Raw genomic sequence first — 14,812 nt, 5'->3', positions numbered from 1 at the left:
AATTTGAGATGGATACTATTTGAGATATCCAGCAATTTGTTATAGTTTGATATCGGATAAGATAGTGATGGAATCTCTTAATGATGGTGGGACTCAGACTTGATCTTAGTGAAATTTAGAGTAGAGCATACTGGAAATACAAGTCAGATGGCATCTGTGGAGAAGGAAACATTTCAGGTCGGAGATCTTTCATCAGAGCATATTAGTGAAAGCTGTATTTGGTTGCATCTTTGTCCGCATTGTGTTATAATTGAAACATGGAATTTGCAAAGTTAAAAGTCGAGCCAGCTACCCCCTTTTGATTATCAACTATTAAAAAAAGCCCAAATATGGAGCAAGCAAGAGGATACATTAAGTTCTGTTTTGTTCAGTATAGTTTCCATATTGGAACTTAGATGGTTGAATAGTAGATACTTCCAGATTCTAAGTCATAAACCATGGAATATTCATCTTGTATATACCCAAGCTGCTGTTGTTTCACAAGCGTTATTACTTGTGAAACAAATACTCAATGTTTTCAATTGTGAACGTTTCAAATGTGATACTAACCCTAGCCAAGATTTAAGTGTTTTTGCCATTTACTATGCAATTCACAAATAAAATTCTACATGAGCCCTAATCTGAGCTAGAGCTGAACAAGTTAAGTCTGTTTTTTCAATACTGAATCAATTATAGATTGGCATTGATAAAGATCATGATTTAACTTTATTGGACGAAATAGTGAACTAGAGCTTTAGCACAACATTTAAATAAGCAACATGTTACTGTGAAGTACTGAATACAAGAACAAAATAGGAAATTAAACCAATTGTACTCCATGCAGTCAGGTTAAATGACAATTCCAGTATTATTCCTCTGTACACATGTACGTTAAAATCTTCAATCCAGAATGCTCACACAGAAAGAAGCCATTGCTGCAGAACTGAGGCAGAAATTAATTTCAACTGCTTTGAAGAGTGAAAATGCAAACACAATATTTCTAAAAGTACAGTTAAATATTTACTTTGTTTTTGAGTGGATGAATTTGGAACATTTTAGGGGACAGAGTTAAGAAGGTCTTTCAGGAAGTTGTCAGGATCTTCAACTTCTGTTAAGAGACCTAAAAAGTAAACACAAAGCATTCATAGATTAAGTGATTCTTGTGGGAATTTAACTAAACAACACATCACCACAACTAAAAGTCATTAATTGTGTGTAACCTGTTTGGAGAGATTTTTGAGGAAATGCGATAAAACCAGTAAAGGCTTAATCTTTCAGTTATAGTACTTATTGGTATAGAAGCCCCACAGTGCAGAAGGAGGCCATTCAGCCCATCAAGCCTGCACTGACAATCATCCCAGCCAGGCCTCATCTCCTTAACTCCACGAATGCACCCTTCTGATCTCCCTGACACTTAGGGAGAATTTAGCATGGTCAATCCACCTAACCTGTACACCTTTGGAATGTGGGAGGAAACTGGAACATCCAGAGGAAACCCTCGCAGACACAAAGTGAACGTGCAAACTCCGCGCAGACAGTGAGCCAAGCTCATCATCATCATCACCACCACCAAAATCTCATCTACCCAAAGAATATGCCTGAAATTCAAATTTGCAATTCTCTGATGGCCATGATACAAAGGATCATGTTGGTATCAACAACAGTGGATACAATTCTCATGACAAATGTCATCAGGCAGAATGAGCATTTGAGGCCCAAATAAATCAAGGCATTTTTTTCCTAATCATTCACAAGATGTGGCCATAGTTGGCTGGGCCGGCATTTATTGTCCATTTCTAATTACATTCCAGAAGACATTTTAAGAATCTACCATGTTAGTATGGATCTGGAATCACATGTAGGCCAGAGCAGGAAAAGATGACAAGTTTCCTTCCCAAAAGGACATTAATAAATTAGATGAGTTTTTATGACAATTGGCAATGGTGTCATGGCCATCATTAGATTTTTAAGATTCCAGATACGGTGGGATTTGAACCCAGGTTCCCAGAATATATCCCAGGTTGCTGAATTACTAAACAAGTGACAATACCACTATGCGGCTGCTTTCCCCTAATTTTTAGCTACCTTGTTGTTTTGGGAGAAAGGTCCGTAGTTATTTTATACTGGGGTAGAAGAAGAAAGTGAATGGACAGTCTTTAAATACTAACCTGCAACATCTAGGAATTCAGCAAATGACTCAGCAGGCATGAATTCATCCTGGAAGGTTTTGAGAGATCTGTCTGTTGCCTCATAGATTGGCATGTCATTGTGTCGGATGTATTCGGCAAGAGAGTAGGACCAGCCACCCTCTGTGTTGCTTGTAGGTACCTTCTGATAGTGACAAAGTAGAAAAAGATTTCAGAATAAAAGTGTACAATGCAGTAAACGGGAATAATTTGGCTAGTTTATGAAGAAGCAGAACATACAGACATTAAGCAGTTTGAGGAAAAAAGTGGCACTGGACGTAAAATGAATGAACATTAAGAAGAATTACATAACCAAACTCTCAGAATAATTAATCCCAACTACAACCCTGGTATCCAAACATAAATCATTATCTCCTCTGAATGCATTTTGAGTTTGAAGTGAAAACATAGAAATTAACTTGACTGAGCCCCATCAGAGCAGATATGCAGAAACAGGCCAGGATAATGTGCCTGGTGCCTCCCTAAACAAGCCAGTGCAACGTGCCTCATGTCCTCCTAAAAGGTCAGGGCAATGTGTCTGGTGCCTCTTTAAACAGGCCATGGCCACGTATCTAGTGTCTCAAATAAATCAGGGGAATTTGCTTGATACATCCCCAAATATATACCATACCTTAAATATTCCATACATAAGATCCACTAATCCCCAGCAGAGCAGCACAGGACGGTACACAGAGTATTCCTTTACAGATTTGTCAGACAATCTAAAAAACAAAACATTTAATCAAAAAATGACACAGAACATACTTCAAACAACTCTAAAATATAATCTTAGTTCATTGTACTTAGAAAACAGAAGAGGAGAAGGATTACCAAAATAGTGTTTAACACTGATTCATGCAGTCTGTCTTATTCTTTGAAATACATTTAATCTCCACACAATAATAATATCTATTGTAATTGGCACAGTAGAAAATCACCGATGACATTATCTGTTTAAGAATATTTGTGTAGTTAGCAATCTTTCCTTATGCTACTCGATTGACCTCAAACAAATCTTTACTACGCTGCACTGAGAAGCAAGAAGTTAAAAACTAATAAATGAAACAGTATATAAGTATTACCAGTAAAAAATAAGATTTCAGCTTAATAATAGCATTCCTGCTCTCAAAAGTCCATAGGGTTCAAGACTCATTCCAGGATGTCAGCATATAAAACAGGCTGTTACAAAAACATACAGAACCCTTCACTTTATAAAGAGAAATTTAGAATACCAAAGATCTTAGAGTGGGTTTTGTTCTATGAAGAGACAAGAGAAGCTGAGATTTCCCTCCTTACAGGTTTTCAAAGTCATGAGGGATTTTGCTCCAGTAGATAGGGAGAAATTATTTCCAATGGAAAAAAGGTCAGAAACCCGAGGGGACAGATTCAAGATAATTGGCAAAAATTCCAGGGCAAAATAATAAGGTTTTCATACAGTAATGATGATCTGCAATGCATTGCCTCAAAGGGCAGTGGAAGCAAATTCATGAAATTTAATACATGAAGGGAAAAGAAATGTAGGGTTACATACTGAGAATAAGACTAACTAGATAGCTTTTTCAAAGAACTATCATAGACCCAACTGTCTGAATGGCTTTCTTTTGTGCTTTAGGGTTCTATGTTTATCTTGGCTAACATTGCAATGCAATCCAGAGAGAAAAATCTTGTATTCTGATAACATTAAACGGAGGCCCTTATATTTAAAAGGTTCTTTGGCACTCGTCAAAGTGGGAGGATATTTTCTTGGTGTTCAGGCAAAAAGTATCCTTCAACCACCACCATCAAAATAGATTAACTGGTCATTTGTCTCACTGCTATTTGTGGGATTTTGCTATGTGCAAATTGGCTGTAGGATCTGCCAACAATGATTATACTTCAAAAGAAATTCATTGGTTATAAAGACCCTTTTGGCATACAGAGGATGTTGAAGTTGCTATATAAGTGCAAGTTTCCCATCATCAATGTTAGGCTGACTAACCTGTAGTTTTCAGGTTGATTCCTCATTTTCTCGTTAAGTGCTATAACACAAGCAGCCTTCTAGTTCTCTAGTACTACTCCTATATTCACTGAGGATTAAAAGTTTGTGACCATGGCCTCTGCCATTTATTTCAACAACATAAGATGCATTCCATGTGATTTATCAGTTTTCAATAATGCAATTCTTTTTAGTACATCTTTACTACTGTCCTGTCCATAATTTCCTCTATAAGTGTATAACCTTCACACCATCCACTTCCTTTTTGAATATAGGTGCAAGGTTTTCATTTAATCCTTTGGCCATGCTCAGGTAAATTACGCCCTTGGTCTTTGCAGCATCTAATAAATAGTGCAGATTAGTTCAGTTGTGTCCTATCTCATGATTGGATGAGAAGTTTGTTATTTTCCATTCCATAGTAAAATTGTAAAACACAAATTTCAGCCAGGAAAAACACAAGGAGGATAGATACGTGAAGCTAACTTTGTTAGCCGGAAATATATTAAAGTAGCGTATGTGCAAGTATTAGGTCTCTAAGGATGTATTTCTTTCAGGCCAGCTTGCACCTGACAGCATCGAAATATTTAATACTCTCACCTACCAAAGGAATAATGTTTAATGAAAGATGGCAGCGTTTCAGTTGACTTAAAGGTATCCCTCACATTGATCCAAGAAACAATAACTTTCTAATATGTTTTAGTATCCTGGAACATCCTGAATGAAGCAAGTTACACTCACCAATTTTTTAACAGTTGTTCTGCAATGGGTTTGCCTACACTGTCAAGGTTGACAAGATGTTGCCCTTCATTTATCAAGCAGGCCCATGTTCAATGGATCAATACTACCTGAAGCAGCAAACTTCTCATCCAATCATAAGATAAGGCACAAGTGAACTAATCTGCACTATTTATTAGATGCTGCAAAGACCAAGGACGTAATTCACCTGAGCATGGCTAAAGGATGGAATGAAAACCTTGCACTTATCTTCAAAAAGGAAGTGGATGGTGTGAAGGTTATACACTAATAGAGGAAATTATGGACAGGATAGTAATAAAGACGTACTAAAAAGAATTGCATTATTGAAAACTGATAAATCATATGGAATGCATCTTATGTTGTTGAAATAAATGATGTGGGTATGCCGGCGTTGGACTGGCGTAAACACAGTAAAAAGTCTGACAACACCAGGTTTTAGTCCAACCTATTTATTTGATAATATACTCGCAAGCTTTCGGGTTAGCCCCTTCGTCAGGTGAATGGAGAGTTCTGGCCTCAGACAGAGCATATAGTTTATATATAGAGCATATAGACAGTTTAGAGAGTAATCTCTAAACTGTCTGTGCTTTATATGCTCTGTCTGAGGCCAGAACTCTCCATTCACCTGACGAAGGGGCTAACCCGAAAGCTTGCGAGTATATTATCAAATAAATAGGTTGGACTAAAACCTGGTGTTGTCAGATTTTTTACGTTGAAATAAATGGCAGAGGCCATGGTCACAAACTTTTAATCCTCAGTGAATACAGAAGTAGTATTAGAGAATTAGAAGGCTGCTCATGTCATAGCACTATGCAAGAAAAAGAGGGATCAACCTGAAAACTACAGGCCAGTCAGCCTAACATTGATGATGGGAAAGTTATTGGAAAACATTATCAGGGATAAAACAGACTTTCGCTTAGAAAGGAGATTTGTTAAAAGTAAATCGTGTCTGACCAACTTGACTGAACGTTTTGGAGGTTACAGAGAATAATGCAATCGGTGTTGTATCAAGGACTTGAAGAAGGCATTTAACAAAATGTAATGCTGAAGTTCATGAAGGTGTTATAAGCCCGTGGTATTAAGAGGAAAGTGGCAGTAGAGGTATGAATTTGATTCAGAGACAAGAAACAGAAGGTGTTGGTGGGTAAGTAGTTTTCCAGCTCAGAGATGAGTGTGGTGGTCCCAAGGGGTCAGCTTTGGGTCCATTACTATTGTCATATATACAAATCCTTATAGGGATAGGCAAAGTTAATAAATTGGTTCAAAATATGGGTTACGTGAGAATAGAATATCAAAGCAATGCGATCATGCTAGAAAACATTGGTGGTGCTTCAGCAGAATAATTCTGGAACCACATTTCAGGAAAGCCTTTGAAAGGGTACATTTGAGGTTAATCGGGATGTTAGCAGGAACGAGCGTCTTCAGTTATGAAAAGAAATTGGAAGAGTGTAGGATAGTTCTCCTCGGATAAAGGGTTAAGAACTGACCTAACAGAGGTTTTTTTAAAATAATGCTCAGTTTTGATAGAGAAAATGCATTTTTCTGGCAAGTGGATCAACAACTAGATGTACTAGATTTAAAATCATTGACAAAGATCTAGATGGGTGATGAGGAGAAATGTATTTTTCAAAGAGTTTTTTGCATTTGGAATACTATCATAGAAGTTGGTGGAAGCTGAATCCATAAGTCATTTTAAAAGGGATTTGGATATGTATTTGAGGATTAGGAACTTGGTATTGTGGGCAAAAACTAGGGTGTGGTACTAAGCATAACAGTCCTTTCAAAAAACCAGCACTGACACAATGGGCCAAAAGGTGGTAAGTTTCAAACTATTATACGAGTTCAACATGCAAGTACAGCTCAGATAAATCTGTATTATTTCCAAGTATATGAAACAGCAAGGGCCAGAGGACACAAAGGGGGCAATTCTCCCATCCTGCTGCGGTAATTGTCCAGTGCAGCAGGCTGGTAGATTCCAGCAGCGCCATTGTGGGATCCATTCTGGACATCCTGGCCTGTGAGCATCAATTCCTCACTGGAAATTGGCAGGGAGGTGAATAATTTATGGTAATTGACATTAACATATATTTTAAATCCCGTTAGGAGGCCTGGGACTGAAGTCTCCGGGCCTGCTAGCCTCTCCCACCCCACAAGGAGTATTTCACTTCAGCGGGGTTTACAGTAACTCCCAATTTTCAGGGAACTAATGGCCGACCCCGCTGGGGGGGGGGCTGCAATTGGGGGCCCTCAGAGGGTCTGGCACTGCCAGGGTGCCAATGCCCATTGAGCATAAGGCAGTGCTAAAGGGGCCATGTATATGAGGCGCTGGGCCTGATCGGCGCAATCAGGGGAGTTTGGGGGGGGTCCCACTGCCATTCTGCATAGGGATCAGAGATCAGGGTTGGAGCTGGGTCCAGGACTCATCAGAGGGGCCAACGATTGGGCCGTGAAGAGGGTGGAGGGATGACGATGTGGGGTCATGTGGCTGGCCAGGGATTGAGCTGACCAGCAATCGGGAGGCTGTCAGTGCTGGGCCTCTATGCACGCGCTGATCTCGCCACTGACAGATTGGCACGTGCAGTGTCCTGCTCAGTGTGCTCCAGTGGGAATAGACCAGGCCCCTTAGTTTTTAGTGGCCTCTGCAGTGTATAGAATGTGGGAGATTCTTCGCTGAACTCCCACTGAAAGAAACCAGCATGACTTACTCCAGTTTTCAAGCAAATTCAGCACTTATTTTTTGGGCAGAATTCTGGCCAAAACATAGTGAAAATTAAATTTAATATCTAGAAAATATTTAGTATGTTCAAGATATAGGCTGAGATTCTCTCAAAAAAAATTCTAAGTGTCGAATTTGTGTAAAAACTGGAGTAAAACAAATCCTGTTGTTTTTTTATAAACAAGATTTTCAAAATGAATCTGCTATACACAGCACTGCAGAGCACCTTAGTATGAATCGCGAATCCCGCCCAACAGGCTGGCAGCGTAGCGCCGAGTGGGCCACTGCATATGCGCGAATCTGTCAGAGTGGAGATTGGCTCATGCAAAGCAGCCCCACACTGCCAGCCTCCCAATCGCTGGCCAGCCCCATTACCCTGTAATGCTGCCCCTCCAAACCACCCCCCACCCCCCTCGTCGTCTCTGGGTCAGCCCTGACCCCCGGCCCCACCGTCAGCAGTGCTGATTTCCTTATATCCTCACTTCTGCCTCAATGGCCACGCCCAATCAGCCCCTTCCCTCCTTCTGTCCTCAATTCGTGCACAGTGGCAGTGGGACCTCCCACCCCTTCTGGTCAACCCCAGAGGCCCTACCCCTTCGATACTGCCCAATGCCCAGTGGGCAGTGCCAGGGAGCCAAGCTGGAAGTCCCCCTTTACCCTCAACTTCCTATCACTCCAGTGGGGTCAAGCCACTAGCTCCCTATAGATGGGGAGCTGTTGTAAACCCTGCTGGAGTGAAACACTCTTGGCGGGAGGGGAGGCTAGCAGGTCTGGAGACTTTCCTCCCAGCCCCACTAATAAGTTTTAAATTTTGACTTTAAATATGGAGATCAGTTCCGTGGCGATGTCCAGCACGAAGCTGACAATGCTGGGTATCCAGTGGTCGGAGACTTGCAGAGGCCATGGCGCCCTGTGAGAAACTTACTAAACAGCCTCTGTTGATTCCTCCTGACCCGCTGCGTTAGCTGGGAGAATCACACCCATAATTTGATGTTGTAATGAGAGTTTAATGTCGACAAGAAGTTGATTTAGATGAGACAGTTCATTTATAATAAGGGCTTCAATGGACAAGTTTATTTTCTGGTGGAATGACTCTGTTGGGAGAATTCATTTTCTGGACCAATATCTTTAAGGGAGAATTAATTGACTTGGGAAGGGGCTTCAATTGGAGAGTTAACCAAAGAGATGCTTTGAAGTATCCCAACTTTTCTTTGATCTAATGCTGGACTAAATTCCACTGGGCTCAAATCTATATCAGTGCCATAACTATTTTATATTGAGACAAAGGACTACAGAATTTGCTTACATGAAAAGTAATTTGAAAAATCTATTTACAGGCCAATGGATTGGAAGACTCAAAAAAATAGCAATATACAAAGATACAGAATGCCATCGGAATCAAAATTTGCCTGCTATCGCCTCTGTCAACGATCATGTTGCTTTTAAGGAGACAGTGTTCAATTTCTTTAGGGGGCTGACGTTGATTCCTCAGTAAATGTGGGAGGTTTAGACTGAAGAAGATGTCACTTTTGGATTATAACAATATGGGCTGGGGAAATTCTCTCAAATAACACTTTCCTGACTTGATGCCTGTAGTAAGTAGATTTGCTAGTTATGAAAGTATTGACTTTTCTGCCTGTTTGTTGATTCCCTTACTTGTTGGAGCCACTTGGTGATGCTTTCCTTGCTTGGGTAGTGACCAAGAGACGTTTTAGAAAATCAAGACGGGTAGATTTCCATTTCTCAGGTGGGAAAATGTGCAATGCCAGGACTGTGAAATAATGTGCTCCATCAACCTCATACGCATTTTCAACCCATTTCTCTTTCGGCTGTTCCAAGAAACTCTGTAGATTTTTCTCCTCTCTTGACGTTGCCCGGGTCCTGTGAAATAATTAAATAACATCAGTGTTGTTAGGATCCTGGACCAGAACCCCAAGGTATTTTGTGAAGCCAGACTAGATTCCAACAATCTTTCTGTTTTAGCTTATAGGTGAAAAAAGGAGTAATTCCATTGATAAAATAGGGATTTCTAAAAATCAAAACAAGCTCTCATAACATAGTTTCATAACAAACATAACAACCATAGTTTCATAACAATTCATAACATAGTTTAAGTATAACACTAATACAATGAAGTAGTTAACTCAACAGTTGGACAATCTTTAAACATGGAAAGAAACAACTCAAGTTCTAATTTATCACTATTTTGCCCATTAGTGTCGGGGATTATGGGGATAGGGCCTGGGTGGGAGTGTTGTCGGTACTGATTCAATGGCTTCCTTCTGCATTGTAGGGATTCTATGATTCTTTTCGGTTCCAAGTAAGCAACAGTCTTCCCATAGACTAACTTCCCATTGTCTTGGTTTGCTAACTGTATTTAAAGTGGTAACCCACTTTAAATACTGTTAGCAAACCTAAGCAATCTTTAAATTAGTGTAGGAAGTCCTAAAGGTGCAAGGAAACTTTGCAGAGAGAGATTTTGCATAGTGAGAACAGACCTCTCTAAACAAGTCCAGTCACCAATGAAATCTAAACTGAAACAGAAACTGTTTCTCTGCTACAAACTAATCTCACCCCATTTCTTGTATCAGATGATTCTGAATACCTAAACTCACATTCCATTTCTTCAATCAAAAGAAACCCTATGGGAAATCTCCATTTATAAACAACAGTCCATGAAGCCTTCTGCTAAATAAACACTACATGGCTAAAATGTAATCATTCTGCTTTCCAGCATCTGAGCTATGTTTCCCAAATATACTGACTCCCTTGTAGAAAAAAAAGAACTTTAAAACATTCTACAAAAATATAAAATATATCAATAGCACAGGATCATCACAATGTCCATGCAATTCATAAAGCAGTTACAATTCAATGAAAAAATTACTATACTTACGTATTAAGAACATAAAGGACTGTATGCATTATGTATGGGATGAGGTGGATGTTACTTTCTCTGCCTCCTCCACCAGTATCAACACTGAATGATTGCTCCATTGCAAAACGCAGGAAGAGTAACTTAATATCATGAATGTTTAGCTGGTAGGTGGGTTCACGTTGGCCTGTGCACTCTTGCAAGTATGTATTGTGTCTAAAATCAGAAACAAGATAATCAAATATACAGTACACTACCATGCTCAACATCTGAATGCAACTCTGAATTGTACAATATAGGAACAAGCCATTTGGCTCAAGACTGTACATGTTCTCCTTTGTGCATTACCTTGTCTAATCCTGCGATCGGGAGTAGGAGGAGATAAGGGGCTCAAGTAATGTTGGAGGGGGTGGAACAATGTCTGTGGGGGCCAGGGGGAGGCATTAGCCGGCTCGGGAGGGACATGGCAGGGGAGCCGCATTCTATCAATTTTTTTTGCTGTGCAGCTGAAGGCTCCGATTGGAGCTGCAAGGTTTTGGGCATGTTAAGCCCTGCCCAAGGCCTTCTGCAGCACAACTCGGAATTGCTGATATTTCTGCAGGCAGAGTGCGTAAAGGGGTGCCTGAGAACGGGTCTAAAAGTCAGATCTGAAACACTGAACTTGAGTTTCAAGTCCACCTGGACTGTTTCCAATGTTTGGAAGAAAAGTAATGAGAGAGGATAAATTTATAATTATAACAAAAAGAATAGAAGGAAGATTAGGAAAATGTCATTAGACAATCGAATGTGGGATTCTTTGGTTCAAATCCTTGTTATTTTAAGCTGCACATTTCTTTACATCTTTTCCATAATGGGACGCCCAAAATGACAAAGTAGTAATTCCAGATCTTTAAAAGTTCAACAAATTCTCTCTTGGCTTTTATATTCTCTGCCTCCAAATAAATGAAGGATTCCAACTGCTTTTTTAAAAATAAAAAACGTACATCAAACACTATGCCAACATCCTCCGTTTCAATACTCATCATGTAATACTTATTTTCCTTGTCTATTCTTATTTACATAATATATAACTTTACAATTTTCTGCAATGAACTGCATTTGCTGCCTCACTGCCCATCCTGCCAGCCTCACTATATCTTCCTATGGTTTAGCAAATTTTCTTACATCCCCGCCCCTCAATGTGTGAAATCAGCAAATTTCTAATTTTTTATTCAGTTCCTGGGTTCTTCACTCCCCCGATATAAATGACAGGGAATATTTTAGAATGAACAATCTCTGTTTACATTTTGTGCTTAAATTAAATCTCCTACCTTGCCAAACATGTGGCAAATGCTGATTCTGGGACATGTGGACCCCACACAGGAAGTAATCCATTACACTTTGTGTTTGCATTTTGTAATGCAGCACTTTCCCACTCCTCACGACCACGGGCCAACCTAAAAGGAACAACTCACTAAAGTTAGCCAAATCATCAATAATTATATAAATTACATCACAAATTATTGAAACCAATCTCACTGGGTTAGTACTACCCTTTAGTAAATCATAGTGTGACTTAATTAGAAGTCTGGGAATTATATATAGTTAACTCTTGCACCTATTTTATAACCATTCATTATGTTACAGAAATAAAATCTTACAAAAAATAAAACCAGTCATTTAATATTGGGATTTCCTGATCCAGAGTCTGTAATTTACAAACAGTGAAAATTGTGGACTATGCAAAAAGGTATAATTATCTTGACTTGCCTGTTCTCATGAAGTACTTGAGCAATTCTTTTTAAGGTAAACTTAAAAAGAATTCCACCTGAAAACTAAAAATTTCCAATCCAACTCCAAACTACCTCTGAATCATGTCATGGGTGATTTAGTAGGGAGTAAATAAAACCATTCACTATGCTAGTATGGATAAATCTTTTCATATGAATATTTCTTTCAAACAAGATCTGCAAAAATAACCGAATGATTATAAAATACAAGTACAGTACCAAAATATAGTTCATTTACAAAACGGATGAGTTTTGATATACCAAATGCCTGCCGCAAACCCTACCCTCTCTCCATTCCCGTTAACTTTGGGAAGTTGTGCATTCCTGCATTGATTAGTTAGGTGCAGGAATCCAGGATAACTGAAAGGGTGGAACTTACTTGTTTATTAGTTTAAGCCACAGTAAACAAGGTGCACTGCCTCAATATCACTCCTCCCCACCCAATTCATCACGTATTTGCTATGTTCAAATGATCCAATACTCCAAAATGCAAGAACATAAAATTCTGCTCCCTTATATTTTTAAAATCACAACATTCTTCAAATAAATGTAATGCTACTAAATTAGTGCAGAAACATTGCTACAGCTTTGAGGGACTTTAAGGCCACTCCAATTAGTCCCTTTCTTCAGAATCCTTTCAAATGGTTATCCTTTGCCTTTTTCAGCATTTTTATGTATTCTGCTTCCAACACTGGTGATTAGACATTTTATATTCTAACAACCACTGTGTTAGAAATCTGTCCGAACTCTTTTTTTGTCCTCATAGGTGGCCTGAAAATTCATGCTCTCAAATTTATGCCCTGTAGTTACCATCTCGCTCATTATTTGAAATAGCTTTCCTCAATCAAAACCTCTCAATCTCAATGGGAAAAAAAAGGGTAGGGTTACCAATACCTTACTGCAGCAAGGTGACAATCATAGTGGACAATATTGAAATGTGAGACTGTACTGTATCCCTGTTGTTTCCGTGGTTTGTTCTCAAACTCTTCAATAGCAACACGCTTTGTAAAGGTGTAAATTCCTAATACTTTGGTTGGCTGTAACAGAGAAAATAAGGATTTTTTTTATGATTGCCAAAAAAGCAAGCATCAATATCATGAAGCTACATGCAACTACATTTCTTCTGAACAAAGTAGGCATACCTGAAATTTATAACCCTCACGACAAATGCAACATGTCAAACCTGGTTCCTCAATAAGCTCTTCCATTTGCTTCAGTAATGTTGTTGTGGTGACCACCTGACCTTTCTCATTGGTCTGTTTAAAAAGAATATGTACAACATAAATGCAAAGACATTAAGTTGTCCAAAAGCGAATTCTGTGATAAGATGCAACTACCTTTAACAGTGTGTTCTTAGTAGCAAGTCCACTTTTAGATGTCTTTTCTCACAACTGTGGGGTTGCTTTAAAGTCGCTGTGCAGCTTTTCCAATTAAAATATGTATTATTAGTTAAACAAATGCTATTATAATTATTAGTATTTTTCTACCAAGTAACAACTTTATTCTTGATTTTTTTGCTGCGCTGCTTCCAAAGTGGACACCTTCAATCATTGTCTTTTTTAAAAATAGGAATCCTTCGGTACTTTATTTCTAATCAAAAAGCCAATTCAAATCAAGTCCAATCATGGTCCCCACACGAGGGGCAAACAAGATCCAAGTTAACAAGACTTTGTGTCCCATTTTGGATTTGATCAAACGAGATCCAAGCTGAGGCACTGTACCCTCTAATGAGCTTGATCTAATGCTTCATCTTAGCCAAGAGACCTAGATCACTTAAAAATTACATCAGATAAAGCCATGGTTTACCTCATTGGTTACCCTGATTCTTTACTCTACCCTAGCTTAGGAAAACCAGGTTCACAGGCGTCAGCACACCCCCAGTGCAATGGGCTAGCCTTGTCCCTGGCCTGATCATGGTTTCACCCTTCCATGTAATTGCCGGACAGAGTGAACATTGCACCGTGGTTACGTTCGGTTTTCCTACAGAAGTAATCCATTTCACAATCATCATCTCTTATTCTTAAGATGAGAGTGGTTGAGCAGACACTGCTCTCACTGTCTGCAAAGTATGGTATAACTCTGAAGTTGCTAAAATGTATTTATTAGTGTCACAAATAGGTTTGTATTAACACTGCAATGAAGTTACTGTAAATTATGTTGTCAGTACAGCAATATAAGAGCTGTGGGCTGCAACACTTGCAAGTGAATCCAATAATTATTATGTAAGTATCAGCAACACATGCATAAATACAGATGACTGCGCTTTGGTGAAAGATCAAGTTGAGAGTTAAAATGAATACCTGTGTTTTGAGAACATAGTTATATACTGGAAAATATGTAAGGTCAGATTTGTTTGTTTGATTGTAGCTTGTTTTATGGCTCACCTAGTAATATGCCAATTTAAAATTATACAAATGGCAAAGAGGAAGCTCATGGCATGCCCGAGGCATTCTACTCACAAAACACAAACAGCTCAAACTGTAATGATCCATGCCATTTTTGTAACAATCTTTCATACCCAAATAAACATTTTAGAAAAGGTAGATGACTTAAAAA

The 14,812-nt window shown here is 39.0% G+C and overlaps 1 protein-coding gene across 5 annotated transcripts in view; it reads right to left on the bottom strand.

Moving 5' to 3' along the window:
* Nucleotides 1–686: 686 nt before the first annotated feature.
* ubr4 (ubiquitin protein ligase E3 component n-recognin 4) overlaps nucleotides 687–14,812 on the bottom strand; it is a 203,486-nt gene continuing 189,360 nt past the window's right edge. For all 5 annotated transcript variants that reach the window (XM_080215508.1, XM_080215509.1, XM_080215511.1 and 2 more), the window contains 8 exons: nucleotides 13,399–13,512; nucleotides 13,151–13,293; nucleotides 11,798–11,923; nucleotides 10,509–10,703; nucleotides 9,269–9,493; nucleotides 2,797–2,887; nucleotides 2,148–2,310; nucleotides 687–1,099 (listed from right to left, as the gene is read on the bottom strand). In XM_080215508.1, the coding sequence (XP_080071634.1) occupies nucleotides 1,035–1,099; nucleotides 2,148–2,310; nucleotides 2,797–2,887; nucleotides 9,269–9,493; nucleotides 10,509–10,703; nucleotides 11,798–11,923; nucleotides 13,151–13,293; nucleotides 13,399–13,512 (1,122 nt within the window). In that variant the 3' untranslated portion in view covers nucleotides 687–1,034. The remainder of the gene's footprint in view (nucleotides 1,100–2,147; nucleotides 2,311–2,796; nucleotides 2,888–9,268; nucleotides 9,494–10,508; nucleotides 10,704–11,797; nucleotides 11,924–13,150; nucleotides 13,294–13,398; nucleotides 13,513–14,812) is intronic.

Source organism: Carcharhinus amblyrhynchos, chromosome 30 (assembly GCF_965287045.1).
Source record: "Carcharhinus amblyrhynchos chromosome 30, sCarAmb.v2.hapA, whole genome shotgun sequence".
Classification (NCBI taxonomy): domain Eukaryota; kingdom Metazoa; phylum Chordata; class Chondrichthyes; order Carcharhiniformes; family Carcharhinidae; genus Carcharhinus; species Carcharhinus amblyrhynchos.
The sequence above is the reverse complement of the archived record's forward strand: the minus strand, read 5'-3'. Positions and strand labels throughout refer to the sequence as shown.